This window comes from Oncorhynchus gorbuscha, linkage group LG06 (genome assembly GCF_021184085.1).
Source record: "Oncorhynchus gorbuscha isolate QuinsamMale2020 ecotype Even-year linkage group LG06, OgorEven_v1.0, whole genome shotgun sequence".
NCBI classification, from domain to species: domain Eukaryota; kingdom Metazoa; phylum Chordata; class Actinopteri; order Salmoniformes; family Salmonidae; genus Oncorhynchus; species Oncorhynchus gorbuscha.
Window position 1 is genome coordinate 67,585,964 of NC_060178.1, and position 19,766 is coordinate 67,605,729.

Consider the following 19,766-nt stretch of genomic DNA (forward strand, 5'->3'; position numbering starts at 1 on the left):
TTTGATTTCCTTTTGATTGCCTCTCTTTATTAATTGCTTTTTTGGCACTGTGTCATAAGACATATCATTGATCCCATTTCTGAGCTCCACTCGAGGGGAAAGACAAGCCAGATGGTGTTTCTTCACTGCCTTGACTCATTGGCCAGTGAGCACCAAGCCCAACTCTCTAAACACTTGTTCACATTGGCAGTTTGAAGTGACTCAAAGAAATGTATAAATGCATATTCGAGTCTAATATTATTTTTCCTGCAGTCTGGACCGCTTAAAGGGAATCGGATATTTCAATCCACATTTCAAACCAACTTCGTAGGTGGTTTGAAGTCAGATACAAATCTGATTCCTGACCATTTAACTGACGGTTATGGGTGAAGACGGTCACGAACAGCTGACTGAATGACCACAATGCAGCAGCAGCACACATAGAAATATAATGAATAGAACATGCTTGGAACCTCTAACCCTGGCAATTTGACTGGTAAACTCATGGGTACACTGGCAATGGCTGCCTAATATTATGATGCAATAATTCCATGGTATTGTAGAATGTTCATTCAAATGATATAAACTGATGTGGCTCATGCAATGGAAGGTATGTTTTGTATTGTTAGTTGAGCTGAATCAACAAATCACAGCACATAATCTATTTTACTTCCTGCTTTGCTCTTATGGGTACACTCGCAATGGCCGCCAGTCCACCCATGACAACACCATTGACTTGAATGGGGATGCCCGTTCTATTCATTATATTTCTATGGCAGCACATGCAATCAGGAGTGGAGGAAAGGAGAACATTTGTGTCCATTTTTGGGGGGGTACTATTCAAACAGTTATTACAGTGACCGCAGTCCTTTGGCTGGCCAATTACCATCATCCAAAATCCCATGACCGTCACAGCCCTAATTCTAACAGATTAAAATGTACATTAGCATAATGTCAAACATTGACGAAATCTATATCGTCAATTATCATAAACAAACGAAAGTATATCTACGCAAGTACATCAATTTATAACAGCAAATGTCACATAGAGTACACAAACAAGTATTTGTCTCTCCGCATTTCAAGTCGATTGCAATGATTCTAAGAGATCCAGTAGCTTACAAGATGACGATGAAAGGGGATGGTGGGGAAATTTAGCGGATTAGCCCATCACATGAATAAAATATCCACAATGAATGAAAAGTGAATGAAAAGTAAACACCTGTATACATTTCTGATAGCTTTTATATTAGATGAATATGCATACGAAGACTAGAAAATTAACAGTTATGCAGAGCACATCTGAATGGGGGTATAGCTGGACAATGTCAACTAGAGTATCGTAGGAAAACAAGTCAAGGTATTTCACAACATTAACAATAAAATCAAGCGTCACGCAAAGTTGGCCATTGTTAGTTTTGGAAACATACCAGGAAATGGATACAAAAAATGTAAATGCTCTGTTAGTCTAACAACGTCTTTCGAGGGAATTTGCATAAGCCTCAGCCAGTGTGAATCGTTGGCCAAAATGTGTCAGTTTTTGTCTAACGGGTTCTATACACGGTAGTGACATCTAAAACCGGCCTTCAATCCAACAAACTGAGCTCTAATAGGAGCAAATACATCACAATACAACATTTCTCAAGTGTGGTCGAAAAGAATAATTGGGGAGTGTGTCCAATTTCTGTCAACAAAGCACTAAATCACAGAGGTTGACCCTTTTAACTTCAAATCCCCTGAATCCAATTGTGTGGATTAACTAGACTCGTAGAGAAGTTCTGAGAAGAGAACAAGGGAAAGTCTGGACAAACTTGGGATCAAAAGATGGGGTTTCAGCTTAGGGTTGGATGTATTCAGATTTTAATATTGTCATACTGTCCTTCTTTCACCCCAGGATTAACGGTATTACTGGTTTAGTACAAAAGGCGAGCACCAGAAAATGCTAAAAAAAAGCCCATTGGGTGTCTAGTGCAAGAATGCTAACAAAATTAGCACACGTAATAGCGAATTACATGGATGCTACTAGCAAATATGCTAACGAGTGCAAACTAAAATTAACAAATAGCAAAGACAGGCAATCCAGCTCATAACGTTATACATACAGTGCATTCAGAAAGTATTCAGACCACTTGACTTTAAAACAAAACAAAAAACGATGTTACAGGCTCATTCTAAAATGGATTAAATAAAAACATTTCCTGATCATTCTAAACACAATACCCCATAACAACAAAGCAAAAATAGGTTTTCAAAATTTTTGAAAATATACCGAGGAACTCCACTTAGGAACTCTGGAGCTCTATCAGAGTGACCATGGATTCAAGGTCAACTCCCTGACCAAGGCCCTTCTCACCCAATTGCTCAGTTTGCTCGGGCGACCAGCTCTAGGAAATGTCTTAGTGGTTCCAGGAGCGGACCGGTCACCCCTGCTGATGCGCAGGAACCTGTTGCCGACTGGAGCGTGGGAACCTGAGACCGGCTGAGGCAGGGGAGCCTGGCGCTTTGTCTGAGGCGTGAGAGCCTGTAGCGGCTCCTGGACCCGATGTCATTCCCACCGAAAAATAAATAAATAAATAGAAACACTCCCTGACGCTTCCCTTAGATGAGTGAGGCGTTACTCTGTAATGATATGCGCCGAGAGTCGGGAAGCAAGTTCAGGGAGTGGGTGTTTTAATAAATAAACACAACATAATACAAAATAAGAAACACGAACAACGCACAGACATGGCACAGGAACAGAAACAATAACGCCTGGGGAAGGAACCAAAGGGAGTGACATATAGCGTACACGCAGGTGCGTGTAACGATTGTGACAGGTGTGCGTCATAACGAGCAGCCTGGTGACCTAGAGGCCGGAGAGGGAGCACACTTGACAAACACTGTTGACTTTAAATATAAAATGTGACCCCTGTCAATATACAGCTGGTATTCACCTGCTCCCACTTTCTCAAGTTCTGCTATTTACAAACAAACACGTTACTGGCTCAACTGTTCTGGGGAACTATGTAAGCTTCATAATGTCAAATAATGTGACAGGTGAAATAAGAACGCATTCTGCTTTCATCTCCTAACACATTGCACAAGTTGACTGCAGCTATTAAACAATTGCTGCAAATATTAAAATGTATTGAAAAACTTCAACGATATTGACAGTATTCAAAAACCATCCTGTGGCTATTTCCAAATACCCCGGTATACGGTATATGAGGTATACCCCCCTAGCCTAGTTCAGCTGAGGCCCTCAACAAAAGCTGCCTCTATTTAGCAGGGAATCCAGTACAAGACAGGAACCCAACAGAAAATAATTCCGACTGAATGAATATCATTACTAGCGCTTGATAACAAAATGGGAGTTTAGTGAATTAAACACTTGATAGTAATTATCCCCATTATCGACCGTCAAGAGTGTTCAGATTTTAAACACCCAATCAGGACCCCTGATAAACATGGGCGTCAGTCTCATTCCTTAACTGTAATCAGTGTTCAAGAGCAGCTCCATGTCGACTACACTAGAACAGATTATTAAGTCAAACCCGTTCATTTAGGTCATTACTTGAGAAATTGAGTTCTGCAACAATTGAATTTAAAAAAGGTCAATTTAACAGTAAATGTAATAGTGGATAGCTCTCCCACTGAAGAAGAGCGGCCACCATGGGGCTAACAGCTCATCACAAACAGCAATGAAATTGAGTCACACCAATGACATCAGAAACAATGGCCAGAAGATGCTGGCACTGTGGTGCTGGGTGACTGTCACAGGCTTTGGGAGGACACAGCCAGCAGTCCTGTCGACAGTCCCGTTTTAAAGGTCACAGACTCTGGACTTTTTCCAACTTAAATCAAGGCTCTTGACCTCAGGGTTAAACTACTAACATTTACCACTAAAGCAGATTGTGTGTAGGAAGAGACCTAGAGGGGAAGTAAGGACAGAAGGTGTGCTATTTAAGATAGGGTTTCAGATGTTTTCGGAAGAAGGGCAACAGGGCGTTATCCAGGGTCACACAAAGGTTCTTTGCACTCTGGGAAAAGGACACCATGGAGTTGTCAACCGTGATGGAGAGGTCTTGGAGCAGGCAGGCCTTTCCGGGAGGAAGTGCAGCTCCATCTTGCCGATGTTGAGCTTGAGGTGGTGGGCCGACATCCAAACTGAGATATCTGCCAGGCACACAGTGATGTGTGTCGCCACCTGGGTGTCAGAAGCGGGGAAGGAGAAAAGTAGTTGAGTGACATCGGCATAGCAATGATAAGAGACACCATGTGAGGATATGACGGAGCTGAGTGACTTGGTGTATAGAGAAAAAAGGAGAGGTCCTAAAACCGAGCCCTGGGGAACACGAGTAGTGATATTACAAAGTGCAGACATAGATCCTCCCCAGGTCACCTGGTAGGAGCGGTCTGCCAGGTAAGATGACAATCCAAGAGTGTGCAGATCCTGAGACACAAAGCCCTGAGAGGGTGGCTAGGAGAATAAAAACAGAGAATCAGCTTTGGCAGTGCAGAGAGCCTCCGTGACACAGAGGAGCGTAGTCTCAGTTGAGTGACCCGTCTTGAAGCCTGACTGGTTAGGGTCAAGAAGATTGTTCTGAGGGAGATAGCGAGAGAGTTGGTCATAGACAGCACACTCAAGAGTTTTGGAAAGAAAACAAAGAAGTGTTTGACATCAGAGGGGTCGAGTGTTGGTTTCTTGAGGAGGGGAGTGACTCTGAGCATTTTGAAGTCAGAGGGGTCAGGGTTGAGTTGATGAGGAAAGTGCGGAATCGAAGAAGGTCTACAGATATGTTCTGGAGAGGGGATGGGGGTCATTCGGGCAGGTTGTCGAGCGGTCGGACCTCACTAGTCGCAGGATTTCATCTGGAGAGAGAGGGGAGAAAGAGGTGAAGGCGCAAGGATAGTTCTGTGTGAGTGGGACCAGTGGACTTAATAGGCTGAGTGAATGAGGAGTGGATGACATCAAACTTATTTTCAAAGTGGTTGACAAAGTTGTCCACAGAGACGGAGGAAGGAGGTGGAGAATAAAGGAGGGAGAGTTTCCAAGGGTAGAGGCAGAAGCTTGAAATTTAGAGTGATAGAAAGTGGCTTTAGCAGCAGATACAGAGGAAGAGAACGTAGAGAGGAGGGAGTGCAAGGATACATTTCCACTCAGCTGCACGCAGCCCTGTTCTGCAGGCTCGCAATGAGTCACTCAGCCGCAGAGCAGGAGGGGAGGGCCAAGCCGGCCAGAAGGAAAGGGGCCAGTGCTAGTCATAGGTGGCGGAAAGGGAGGAGAGTAGTGTCAAGGGGGCAGACTCAGGAGACATGAGGGAGAAGGATTTAGCAGAAGGGAGAGATGATAGCAAAGAAGAGGAGAGTAGTAGGAGAGAGAAAGCGAAGATTGCAAAGATGCATGACCATCTGTGTAGGGGCTCAGTGGGAAGGGTTGGAGAAGAGGGAGACAGGAAAATAAACAAAGTAGTGATCAGAGACCTGGAGGGAGGTTGCAGTGAGATTAGTAGGTGAACAGCCTCTAGTAAAGATGAGGACAAGCATATTACCTGCATTTACAGTGGGAGGGGACTGAGCACGGGTGAAGTCAAAAGAAGCAAAGAGGGGGGGAAAGAGGTAGAAAGAAATGAATCGAAGGCAGATGTTGGGAAGTTGAAGTCGCCCAGTTCGATGAGTCCTCATCAGGAAATTTGCTTATCAAGGTGTCAAGCTCATTGAGGAACTCTCTAAATGCATCTGGTGGGCAACAGATGACACCAATGTCATGCTTGAGTGGGCAAGTGACAGTGATGGAATTCAAATGAGGAGATGGACAGACAAAAAAAAATAGAAAATCTCCACTTACCATAAATAAATAGTAGAAATAAATCACGATTTATCAGGATTCTATACGTATTGTGATTCGATACTGCAATTCTATTGCAATTATACAGCATGTTCCAAACATATTGCTCACTATATGTCTGCTACAGAGGGACAAGAGAAAGACATGAGAAAACATTTTTTTAATTTTACCCCCTTTTCGTGGTATCCAATTGTTAGTAGTTAATATCTTATCGCTACAACTCCCGTACAGGCTCGGGAGAGACGAAGGTCGAAAACCATGCGTCCTCCGAAACACAACCCAAACAAGCCGCACTGCTTCTTAACACAGCGCGCATCCAACCCGGAAGCCAGCCGCACCAATGTGTTGGAGGAAACACTGTACACCTGGCGACCTGGTTAGCGTGCACTGCGCCCGGCCCACCACAGGAGTCGCTAGTGCGCAATGAGACAAGGATGTCCCTAACCCGGACGACACTAGGCCAATTGCACGTCGCCCCATGGACCTCCCGGTCGTGGCCAGCTGCGACAGAGCCTTGGCTCGAACCCAAAGTCTCTGGTGGCACAGCTAGCACTGCGATACAGTGCCCGAGACCATTGCACCACCCGGGAGGCGATAAAACAAGTTTTGATCAGTCACGGAAATAAAAGTGTATGTATGTCAAGTACAAGCGAAGATCACAAACATTTTTATTTATTTAATCATTTATATAATATTGTCCAAAATAATATTGCGATACACTACTGGATTAAAAATATATATAATCCCTAATACATACAACCTGAGGGGTGAGGTAGATCACAGCACAGAATCTAACCGATTGATCTATACACAGGTCACCTTGAGGAAAACTAGCCCTGAGTGGATTCCACCTCTATCACACACACATACAGTCCAAAATAAAGGAAACAACAACACAAAGTTGTCTTAATAGGGTGTTGAGCAGCCAGAACAAATGCAATGCGCCTTGGCATAAAATCTAGTGTCTGGAACTCTATTGGAGGGATGTGACACCTTTCTTCCACAAGAAATTCCATAATTTGGTGGATTGTTGATGGTGGTAGAAAACAATCCAGAATCTCCCATGAGTGTTCAATTGGGTTGAGATCTGGTGACTGGGAGACACACACATACACACACACACTGTAAACCCCCTATGCTCATTTGAGGCCCCTCTTTCAAAGTCAATGAGATCTCTTCTTCTAGCCATGTCAGCCAAAATAATGGGCAACTGGGCATTTTTATACATGACCCAAAGTATGATGGGATGTTAATTGCTTAATTAACTCAAGAACCACACCTGTGTGGAAGCATCCTTCAATATAATTTGTATCCCATGTTTACTCAAGTGTTTCCTTTATTTTGTCAGTTACCTGTGTACAGTGGATTTGGAAATAATTCAGACCTCTTGAATTTTTCCACAATATTCAGTACTTTGTTGAAGCACCTTTTGGCAGCGATTACAGTCTCAAATATTTTGGGGTATGACTACAAGCTTGGTAAACCTGTATTTGTGGATTCTCACATTCTTCTCTGCAGATCCTCTAGAGCTCTGTCAGGTTGGATGGGGAGCGACGCTGCACAGCTATTTTCAGATCTCTCCAGAGATGTTCGATCGGTTTCATGTCCGGGCTCTGCCTGGGCCATTCAAGGACATTCAGAGACTGGTCCCAAAGCCACTCCTGCGTTGTCTTGACTATGTGCTTGGGGTTGATGACCTGTTGGAAGGTGAACCTCCGCCCCTGTCTGAGGTCCTGAGCGCTCTGGAGCAGGTTTTGATCAAGAATCTCTCTGTACGTTGCTCCGTTCATCTTTCCCTCAATCCTAACTAGTTTCCCAGTCTCTGCCGCTGAAAACATCCCCACAGCATGACACTGCCACCACCATGCCTCACCATGGGGATGGTATTGGCCAGCGGATGAGCGGTGCCTGGTTTCCTTCAAACGAGGCACTTGTCAATCAGGCCAAAAAACTTCAATCTTGGTTTCATGGTCTGAGTGATTTTAGGTGCCCTTTGGCAACCTCCAAGCGGTCTGTCATGTGCCTTTTACTGAGGAGTGGCTTCTGTCTGTCCACTCTGCCATAATGGCCTGATTGATGGAGTTCTGCAGAGATGGATGTCCTTCTGGAAGGTTCTCCCATCTCCACAGAGGAACTCTGGAGCTCTGTCAGAGTGACCATCGGGTTCTTGGTCACCTCCCTGACAAAGGCCCTTCTACCCCAATTGCTCAGTTTGGACGGGTGGCCAGCTCTAGGAAGAGTCTTGGTGGTTCCAAACATCTTCCATTTAAGAATGATGGAGACCACTGTGTTCTTGGACCTTCACTGCTGCAGACATTTTTTGGTGCCCTTCCCAGATCTGTGCCTCGACACAATCCTGTCTCAGAGCTCTACGGACAATTCCTTCGACCTCATGGCTTGGTTTATGCTCTGACATGCACTGTCAACTGTGTAACCTTATATAGACAGGTGTGTGCCTTTACAAATCATGTCCAATCAAATGAATTTACCACAGGTGGACTCCAATCAAGTTGTAGAAACATCTAAATGGAAATCAATGGAAACTCAATTTCGAGTCTCGTAGCAATTGGTCTGAATATTTATGTAAATAAGGCTTTGCTCTCTTTAAATGTGGAAATAAATCTAAAAACCTATTTTTCATTTTGTCTTTACAGTGTATTGTGTGTGGATTGATGAGGAAAAGCATTTATTTAATCAATTTTAGAATAAAACTAATGTAACAAAATGTGGACAAAAAGTGAAGGGGTCTGAATATTTTCTGAATGCACTGTATAAACAGTACAAAAACCTCTGCACACCCAAAATGTCAATCAATCTGACTGAGGCTAACCTTCTCACAAACACAATCAACTTGAAATGCCACAGTTCTGATATCTACTTCTTGATGTGTTCGTATTTTAGGTCTAGAGGCAAAGAAAACAGAGCTGTTGCTCTAAACTCAAAGTAATATTTAATCTTAAAGGAGTTTATTTTAGCAGCCATCCTGTTGAAGAGCCATCAGTGTCAGTGACAATGAGAAAGAGAGTGTACTTCCTTCAACACTATTTCGCTGCTCAGTAGCCTACATGGATTAGCTGAACTAGACGACCACAATGCAAATGTGTCCCTGACATTTTTCCATCATTCTCAATCTTGGTCATTTTTCATTGTACAGTTTGTGCAGCTATTTCAGTGATGTTGGGACTTTATGTGATTTATATTATCAATACAAATATATTCCGTCAGCATTGGCAGTGACGGGGTTCCTCCCATGCCCTGATCTAAAGAGAGCAAACACCTGTTTGGGTTCATTTAATCAAGAACACACAATGTTTACTGTACACACAAAAAAACTTGGTATTCAATCATTCTCTCTTGCAGAATATATAGACTTCTGTTTTGTCTTTCTAGGAAAACTCCCAGTTACCAATTTTTAATCCAATAAGGAATCCATAAACACTGCTACAGATTGCATAAATTAAATCAGTGGCCTGTATAAAATAAATGCTCCTCCAGTGGCATCAATCAATAACCGCTTCAATTTACTTGAAATGTCACTGTAACTATTACACACACATACACATTCATTTCTGAGAAGTATCCCCCCACAGAGAGGCAAAGAATATAACACCAAACAAAACTTACATGTTTTCCATTACTATGGGTCTGTGGAGGTTTATAGTGCAGTACATTGCCTTTGTCATTGTCAAGATCCCTTAAAGTCACTTAAATGCTTTGCCACAAAGACATTGTATAAAAAAGTCCTAGACAAATAAAGCTTTTTGAGTTATTTTTCCTTTCCAGAAAAGACAACATGATATTCTAGAATTCTGGAATGGAGCCATATAGACAATGTTTTGTGTCTAAAAAGATCAGAAAATATCTAATTTTAACTAAACGGCCCATTCCAAAATCCCTTGAGATCCAGTCTGGACAGACTGGTCAAACTCTGTCCCCCTACAGTGGCTTGCGAAAGTATTCACCCCCCTGAGCAATTTTCATATTTTGTTGCTTCAACAACCTGGAATTAATATAGATTTTTTTTTGGGGGGGGGTTGTATATCATTTGCTTTTCACAACATACCTACCACTTTGAAGATGCAATATATTTTTTCATTGTGAAATAAACAAGAAATAAGACAAAAAAAATGAAAACTTGAGCGTACATAACTATTCACACCCCCCCATTCTTCAAGGCAAAACTGCTCCACCTCCTTCAAGTTGGATGGGTTCCACTGGTGTACAGCAATCTTTAAATCATACCACAGATTCTCAATCGAATTGAGGTGTGGGCTTTGACAAGGCCACTCCAAGACATTTAAATGTTTCCCCTTAAATAATTTGAGTGTTGCTTTAGCGGTATGCTTAGGGTCATTGTCCTGTTGGAAGGTGAACCTCCATTTAAGTCTCAAATCTCTGGAAGACTGAAACAGGTTTCCCCTCAAGAATTTCCCCGTATTTAGCGCCATCCATCATTCCTTCAATTCTGACCAGTTTCCCAGTCCCTGCCGATGAAAAACATCCCCACAACATGATGCTGACACCATCAAATTTCAATTTAGGGTTGGTGTTCTTGGTGCGATGAGAGGTCTTGGGTTTGCGCCAGACGGCATTTTCCTTGGTGGCCAAAAAGCTTGATTTTAGTCTCATCTGCCCAGAGTACCTTCTTCACATATGTTTGGGGAGTCTCCCACATGCCTTTTGAAGAACACCAAAAGTGTTTGTTTATTTATTTCTTTAAGCAATGGCTTTTTATCTGGGCACTCTTCCTCAAAGCCAAGCTCTGCAGAGTGTATGGCTAAAAGTGGTCCTGTGGATAGATACTCCAATTTCCTCAGTGGAGCTTTGCAGCTCCTTCAGGGTTATCTTTGGTCTCTTTGTTGCCTCTCTGATGTATGCCCTCCTTGCCTGGTCTGTGAGTTTTGATGGGCGGTCCTCTCTTGGCAGGTTTGCTGTGGTACCATACTCTTTCCATTTTTAATAATGGATTTAATGGTGCTCCGTGGGATGTTCAAAGTTTCTGATATTTTTTTATAACCCAACCCTAATCTGTACTTCCCCACAACTTCGTCCCTGGCCTGTTTAGCGAGCTCCTTGGACTTCATGGTGCTGCTTGCTTGGTGGTGCCCCTTGCTTAGTGGTGTTGCAGACTCTGGGGCCTTTCAGAACAGGTGTATATATACTGAGATCATGTGACACTTAGATTGCACACAGGTGGACTGTATTTAACTAATTACGTGACTTCTGAAGGTAATTGGTTGCACCAGATCTTATTTAGGGGCTTTATAGCAAACGGGGTGAGTACATACACACACACGCACCACTTTTACATTGTTTATATTTTTGAATTTTTTGAAAATATATTTTTTCATTTCACTTCACCAATTCAAACTATTTTGTGTATGTCCATTACATTAAATTAAATTAAATAAAAATCAATTTAAACTACAGGTTCCAATGCAATAAAATAGGTAAAACCCCAAGGGGAATGAACACTTTTGCTAAGCACTGTAAATGTAATGGTTATTCCCACTCATGGTTATCGAATCCTGTTTCAAACAACAACAACAACAAGAACATTTTAGAGCCTCACACAACCTCACAAAACCCCAATGCCAGAAGTACAAATCTCAGTGTGTGATGCAGGGAGTGAGTAAAGATACTGTATGTACCTTCCATGACGTAGACCAGTGAGCCCACATCGCCCTCCTTGATGATGCAGCTGTCTTTGGCATACTCCACAGGGTACATGCAGTCCACGATCTCCTGGATCTGAGACAGCTCCAGGTTCTTCATGAAGTCATTGTCCAAGATGGCCTCCTTTATCAGGTCTTTGGACCTGGGGGGGACAGAGGAGGAGGTAAATAAATGGGATTCATATGTCATTGTAAGGACATGTAAAACACTCATTGGCGATTAGTGTTTTCCTTGGCATTGTTTAGGTGGAGTGGATACCCCCTACCCATTTTTCTGCCTCTATTTTACATCGTACTGTACCTAGAAAAGCATGTTGGAAACACTGATTGCATAATGCCCTACAAAAAGAGTGTACCTTGTTTGGACATTCAGCAGTTTGTCTAAGGTGGAGTATTGTGAGCCTGCTGAATTTAAAATTATTATTCAACTGAATATTCAGAAAATACCACATTAACAAAATGTGTTCTAAATTCTGTGGTTTCAAGATGACTCTTATTATTTCAATTTGTTTCAACAGCAGTAACAACCCAAAAAACAAAAGAAATCCATGCCAAATAGAAATGGATTGATTTGATTCATAAGTATCCTGTGTAAAGACAAATTTAGCTTAGACTTTTCTACAAGGGTAATCCACAAAGCTATTTTAAGAGATGTGAACTGACATTATTCTGTGCTATGAATATGCAGTGCAACCTGTTGCTAGGGGATGGTATAATGAACACTTCTAATTCAAAGTGCCGTAATCAAGAGGTCAGGTGTGAACATCTTAAGGATCAAACCCCTTTTTCAATAGTGTATGTGGAAACTTTTAGACTGAGTCAATGAACCATTGTATTTCTGTTCAAAATGTTGTTTCAAGACTGTCCAAATGTGCCTAATTGGTTTATTGATACATTTTCAAGTTCTTAACTGTGCACTCTCCCCAAACAATAGCATGGTATTATTTCACTGTAATAGCTACTTTAAATTGGACAGTGTAGTTACAATAACAAGAATTTAAGCTTTCTGCCCATATCAGAAATGTCTATGTCCTAGGAAATTGTCTTTGTACTTACAACCTCATGCTAATCACATTAGCCTTACGTTAGCTCAACCGTCCCACAGGGGGGGACACCGATCCTGTAGAGGTTTAATTAGGAACATCTACATTTTAAGAAACCTAATAAATCAATATAATATATCCTACACCATCTCAATAAATCCATTATTTATTTTAGGCAGGTCTAAAGAAACATTACGATATGAAGAAGAAAATGAAGCCTATTTCAGAATAACAGAATAGCATATTCATATGTTAGGCCCTGATCTGGCTATACAATATATCTGTGGGCTACACTAGTACATTTTGCAGGCAAGACTTGCTTATAATTCCTGTGGCATTATTTTATATTATTGTATAGTAAGAAGAACACAATTGATCATAGCTGAATAAAACAGAAAGTATATTTTCCCTGAACGATTTCCGAGGGAGTGCACACATGCATACATTCTGTGTTGAACGGGTAACAAAGTGATCATTTGAAACAGGTCCTCCTATTCTCAATTTAATCTGGTGTTTATTTTTTATTTTGAATATCCCACAACAACAAAAAATATGTCACCCGTAGACTGAACTGAACTAGAATAGCTCAGGTAGGCTACACCGATTGTAAAGAGGATGAATGTGTATCATTTTAAGAATTGAGAAATAAATCTAGCTGCACAAGAAAGCTGGGATCCTCTTTTAAATAGTGGCCAGTCAAAATGTTATTTTCACACAAAATTGCACAATGAATGGGTTTATAAGAACACGTTTCACCAGGCTCTGTAGGCTATGGGCTCTCTAACCTTGTTCCAGAGTTATTAGGCCATTGATAAGGTTGTGATACAAACCTTATCAATGGGCTAGGCTACATGAAGCATGTGACTTATGCGCTGTTTCTTAGACTACTGGGCATCATTCACAAGTGATAATACTCTTCCCCATCAGACTATTCTCAATCTTGTCTTTACATGTACTAAATAATATACACTACCGTTCAAAAGTTTGGGGTCACTTAGAAATGGGATTTAGAAATCCTCAGCAATCTACACACAAATCCACATGATGAGAAAATGAAAAAAAGGATTTTAGAAATGTTTGCAAATGTATTGAAAATTACAAGCAGAAATACCTTTTTTACATAAGTATTCAGACCCTTTACTATGAGACTCGAAATTGAGTCATCCTTGAAATGTTTCTACAAGTTAATTGGAGTCCATCTGTGGTAAATTCAATTCATTTGACATGATTGGAAAGGCACACACCTGTCTATATAAGGTCCTACAGTTGACAGTGCATGTTAGAGCAAAAACCAAGCCATGAAGTTGAAGGAATTGTCCATAGAGCTCCGAAACAGGATTGTGTCGAGGCACAGATCTGGGGAAGGGTACCAAAAACATCCTGCAGCAAGTCCCCAAAAACACAGTGGCCTCCATCATCCTTAAATGGAAGAAGTTTGGAACCATCAAGACTCTTCCTAGAGCTGGCCGCTCGTCCAAACTGAGAAATCAGGGGGAGAAGGGTCTTGGTCAGGGATTTAACCAAGAACCCAATGGTCACTCTGACAGAGATCTAGAATTCGTCTGTGGAGATGGGAGAACCATCTATGCAGCACTCCACCAATCAGGCCTTTATGGAAGAGTGGCCAGACGGAAGCCACTCCTCAGTAAAAGGAACATGACAGCCTGCATGGAGTTTGCCCAAAGGCACCTAAATACTCTCAGACAATGAGAAACAAGATTCTCTGGTCTGATGAAACCAAGATTGAACTACTTGGCCTGAATGCCAAGTGTCACGTCTGGAGGAAACCTGGCACTATCCCTACGGTGAAGCATGGTGGTGACAGCATCATGCTGTGGGGATGTTTTTCAGTGGCAGGGACTGGGAGACTAGTCAGGATTGAGGCAAAGATGAACGGAGCAAAGTACAGCGAGATCCTTAACGTAACCTGATTCAGAGCGCTCAGGACCTCAGACTAGGGCGAAGGTTCACCTTCCAACATTACAATGACCCAAAGCACACAGCCAAGACAACACAGGAGTGGCTTCGGCACAAGTCTCTGAATGTCCTTGAGTGGCCCAGCCAGAGCCTGGATTAGAACCCGATCTAACATCTCTGGATAGACCCCATCCAACCTGACAGAGCTTGAGAGGATCTGCAGAGAAGAATGGGAAAAACTCCCCAAAAACAGGTGTTCCAAGCTTGTAGCGTAATACCCAAGGAGACTCAAGGCTGTAATCGCTGCCAAAGGTGTTTCAACAAAGCAGTAAAGGGTCTGATTTCTCATGTAAATGTAATATTTCAGTTTCTGCTTTGTCATTATGGGGTATTGTGTGCAAATTGATGAGGGGGAAAAAATTATTCAATCAATTTTAGAATTTTAGATAAGGCTTTATCCTAACAAAATATGGAAAAAGTCAAGGGGTCTGAATACTTTCCGAAGGCACTCTATTATTGTAATAAGATCACATAGTTGCTATCACAAACTTCAAACTCCACACAGTTGATCCTGTAATCGCTGCAAAAGGTGCTTCAACAAAGTACTGAGTAAAGTTAGGGGTTTTTTGCAAAAATTTGTAAAACCATCCCTAGAAAAATCAGTTGTTCTGCCCCTGAACAAGGCAGTTAACCCACTGATCCTAGGCCATCATTAAAAAATAAGAATTTGTTCTTAACTCCACACAGTTTTCACTGACTAGTTTGATATTCATTTCAACAACAATTTATGTACTTACAGCACTCTACTGATAATCTCAGTGCGTCCTTGCTGGGATGACACAAATCTACTGCCGGAGAATATCATCACCAAACACACAATAATGGCCAAGTCTATCTCACTCCCTATACCCATGAACTGCTTAGGCGTAACAAAAACAAGTCCAACATTTATCGGAAACTGTTAAACTACCTGTTCACTACCCTCCTGCTCTCCGGGGATGTGCAACTCAATCCTGGGCCCAACATCACTGATCCAGCGATACGCACCGGAGGGGAAAGCGGTGGATGGCCTTGTTGATAGAGGAAATTATGGTTGAAATGACTAATTATGTATACATTCCAATCAGAACTGACTAGTCCAAATGCTATAATGTACTATACATGTGAATTTTCTCTCTTCCTCCCTTTCCCAATTGTATATAATGTAGTCAGGAGTTTAGTAACAATGAAGGTCTGTTCCTTAGTTCATTCAGTTGTACAAATCTCCAGGTGGTGGGAACGGACCATCTCCAGATTGTCTGGAATGTTGATTTATGCTGACTGGCCTTGACTTCGTGCTGATAACGCGAGGGCTCAAGAGCTAGAGGGGCCCTCTGCTTGTGAAATGGAACGTTTGTAAAACGCTGACGTCATTTTCAGTTTATAACCTGTGGAAATGTGTGTAAGCATTTAGTACTCTCTTGTAATAAACGCTGTTACTTTTGGCTTTTAAGACTTGTCTCAATCTACTTCATGCATAATTAATGAACTTACAACTCATTAATGAATTAGAAATGAGTGCTAATTGGTTTTGGCAATAAAACATACAGGAATTTAGAATTCCTCTATCACTTGTCCACTGATCGTCGCCGCTGTGGAAGAGGGTGAGTGCTATGGTACCATGGTTTCTCTCGACTCACCCGGCACCAGGATAGATTTTGACTCTTCAAACATACCCAAGTCACTATAAATGATCCCTGACTCTGCTTCTGGTACGCAAGCTGTTTTAATTAGTTCCCCGCATCCAGTGCAGGCGGGAGGGATTGTTAATTGCGCTACCGAACTGCCCCTGGTCAAAATGAAACAAAACGGCCTAAAACGGCCAAAACGGCCTAAACCCAGCTGTCAGAAAACAATGTGTCAATCACTCTCGAGTCATCTGGGACCCACGAGCTGAGCCCAAGGGACTACTAGGGGGGCACTTGAACATTCGTAGTGTCATTTCAAAAAGTGACATTCAACATCTACTCACAGACTCCAACCTTGACTTTTTCTGCCTCTCAGAGACATGGCTCCATAAAAACTCTCCATATGCTGCTTTGATTGTGCCTGGCTACAATGTTTTCAGGAGAGACAGGATTGAAGGAAGAGGAGGGGGTGTGATGATTTACATTAAAGCACATATCCGATGTAAACAAATTGAGTGGTCATGTGATAATGAACTAGAATGTATTGGCCTGAACGTTACACAGTCTCCCCAAATGTCTTTTACCCTTATTGGAATGTATAGGCCATCTTCCACCAAAAGTGTGTTTTTTGATCAGTTTAATAACATGCTTAGGGAATGTGACTTTGGGAAAGAGATAATCTTAATGGGACATTTTAACATTATTTATGAAGACAAGGTTTGTAGGAAAACCCTCAAATGGATCACTAATACCTTTGACCTTACACAGCTAGTTAAAGGGCCAACCAAGGTGACTTGTTGCTCTAAAACACAGATTGATTTGGTGTTCAGTAATAAACCAGAGAGAGTGACTAAATCATTCAATATGGTTACTGGGCTATCTGATCATAATCTGACACTTATAGCCAGAAAGCTGTCTAAGAGCAGGTTTAACATCTCTACTGTTAGAAAGCCAGATCAACTAAGAATACCTAAGAGTGAATTAAGCTATTTTGAAAAGGCAATTAAGAGAATTAACTGGAATGATCTCTTGTCCTATACAAACGTGGAAGCTGATCGTCAAGTTTTTCTATCCACAATCCAGACTACAATAAATGGCTTACTAAAGAAAATCATATCCAAACCTGGCCAAAAGAGCACTCTTCCTTGGCTAAATGTAGAAATATGTAAATTGGTGAAAGAATGAGATTATGCTCTAAAAATAGCCCTAAGATCCAAATTAGAGCATGACAGACGTAGGTTTACCATGTTGAGAAATAAGGTGATGAAAGAAATCAGACAGGCCAAGGCAAACTTTTTTATTAACATAATTGGTGAAGCAAAGGGAAATTCTAAACTGATCTGGGAGAATCTAAAAAAAGTTAACAGAGAAAGACCATAGTAACACTGCAAAAAGCCTAGAAATCATTGTGAATAACAATCTAACACAGGATGCAGTCGAAATAGGAATAGCCTTCAATTCCTACTTTATTGACTCTGTCAAGGTACTGACACAGAACCCCTCCACTGGTTTCTTAGGCTCAGTGCTAGTAAATGATGCTCAACCTGTCTTCATCATAAGAGTTGTTTCTGAGTCAAAGGTGAACAAGGTGATAAGCTCACTAAATAACTCTAAAGCCAATTATGTGTTTGGGCTGGACTCTACCTTTCTTAAAAACTACAAAGAGTCACTCATTGGCCCCATTACTAAGGTCACCATCACATCTATTGGTCTCGGGGTGTTTCCAAGGGTATGGAAATCGGCCATAATAACGGCCATCTTTAAATCAGGCGACCCTGCTGACGTAAGTAACTACGGGCCCATTAGTATACTACCTGTGGTGTCAAAGGTTGTTGAAAAGTGTGTAGCAGAACAACTTGCCCACCTCAACAACAGCCCCTTCACATTACACCCCATGCAGTTTGGCTTCAGAGCGAAACCCTCCACAGAAACGGCCAACTGCTTTCTTCTGGAAAATGTGAAGTTCAAGATGTACAAAGGGGGCGTTGTTGGGGCTGTGTTTCTGGACCTAAGGAAGGCTTTTGATACTGTTAACCATGAGATTCTCATCACAAAATTGTCCAAGTTCAACTTTTCCCCTGTGGCCTTGAGATGGATGAAATCATACCTTGAAGGCAGAACTCAGTGTGTCAGAGTGAGCAATGAGCTGTCGCCCACTCTTAGCTATGATGTGGGCGTGCCCCAAGGATCAGTACTGGGGCCCCTCCTGTTCAGCCTGTACATTAATGATCTGCCTTCTGTCTGTACTGGGTCTGAAGTTCAAATGTATGCAGATGATACAATCATATATGTGCATGGAAAGAGCAAACAACAAGCTGCACAAGAACTCTTTGATGGTCCAGGTTACAAAGTGGCTCAGTGACTCGTGTTGCATCTCAATGTGAAAAAAACAGTTTGCATGTTCTTCACAAAGAGGGCAACAGATGCTACTGAGCTAGATGTCTATGTGTCAGGGGAGAAGCTCCAGGTGGTATCTGATTTTAAGTACCTTGGCATCATACTTGATTCCAAACTCTCTTTTAAAAAGCATGTGAAAAAGGTAATTCAAATAACTAAATTCAACCTCGCTAATTTCCGATTTATACGAAATTGTTTGACTACAGAGGTAGCAAAACTGTACTTCAAATCTATGATACTCCCCTACTTAACATACTAGTTGGGCCCAAGCTTGCTGTACAACATTAAGACCTATTCAGTCTGTCTACAAACAGGCTCTCAAAGTGCTTGATGTGAAGCCCTTTAGCCATCATCACTGTTACATCCTCAGAAAGCATGACCTCAAGAGTTGGGAACATCTTGTGCATGTCTTGTATTCAAGATCCTAAATGGCCTGGCTCCCCCTCCACTCAGTATTTTTGTTAAACAGAAAACCCAAACATATGGCAGCAGATCCACAAGGTCTGCCATGAGAGGTAACTGTATAGTTCCCTTAAGGAAAAGCACCTTTAGTAAATCCGTTTTCTCTGTGAGAGCTTCCCATGTCTGGAATACACTGCCATCAGACACACATAACTGCACCACATATCACACTTTCACAAAATGCTTGAAGACATGGCTAAAGGTCAATCAGATTTGTGAACATGGTCCCTAGCTGTGTGTTGCTGCTTTCCATGTCTGTTGTCTATAACTTGTGAGGTATGGAAACACTTTGTTGCTTTTATGAATTTTGTCTTGCTGCTTTTTGTTCTATGTTGCTCTGTCTGTATGCTACGTCTTGCTTGTCCTATGTTGCTCTGTCTGTATGCTATGTCTTGCTTGTCCTATGTTGCTATTGTCTATATTGTAATTGTTTTTAATAACCTGCCCAGGGGCTGCGGTTTAAAATTAGCCGGCTGGCTAAAACCGGCACTTTAACTGAAATGTTGATTAATGTGCACTGTCTCTGTAAAAATAAAATAAACTCAAACTCAATGTAAATAAATACATGCAGATAAATTAAAGTCAGATCAATGAAATACAGGTCTTGGGACTGGTAGGGTTAAGGTGCATGTAGGATAATCCCATTTATATTACTCTTTAGGATTTTGATAGTCTATGTTTATATGTCAGTGTTTTGATAATATCCATGGTTACGGCTCACCCTCTGCACCTGTAAATACAGTTTGGGCTCCTGAATGGCACAGCAGACTAAGGCACTGCATCTCAGTGCTAGAGGCGT

At 41.7% G+C, this 19,766-nt stretch overlaps 1 protein-coding gene across 2 annotated transcripts in view; it reads right to left on the minus strand.

Moving 5' to 3' along the window:
• The window catches only part of LOC124038255 (cGMP-dependent protein kinase 1-like), a 181,692-nt gene that overhangs the window by 134,958 nt on the left and 26,968 nt on the right, over positions 1–19,766 (minus strand). For both annotated transcript variants that reach the window (XM_046353886.1, XM_046353883.1), the window contains exon 2: positions 11,458–11,624. In XM_046353886.1, coding sequence (XP_046209842.1) covers positions 11,458–11,624 — 167 coding nt within the window. The remainder of the gene's footprint in view (positions 1–11,457; positions 11,625–19,766) is intronic.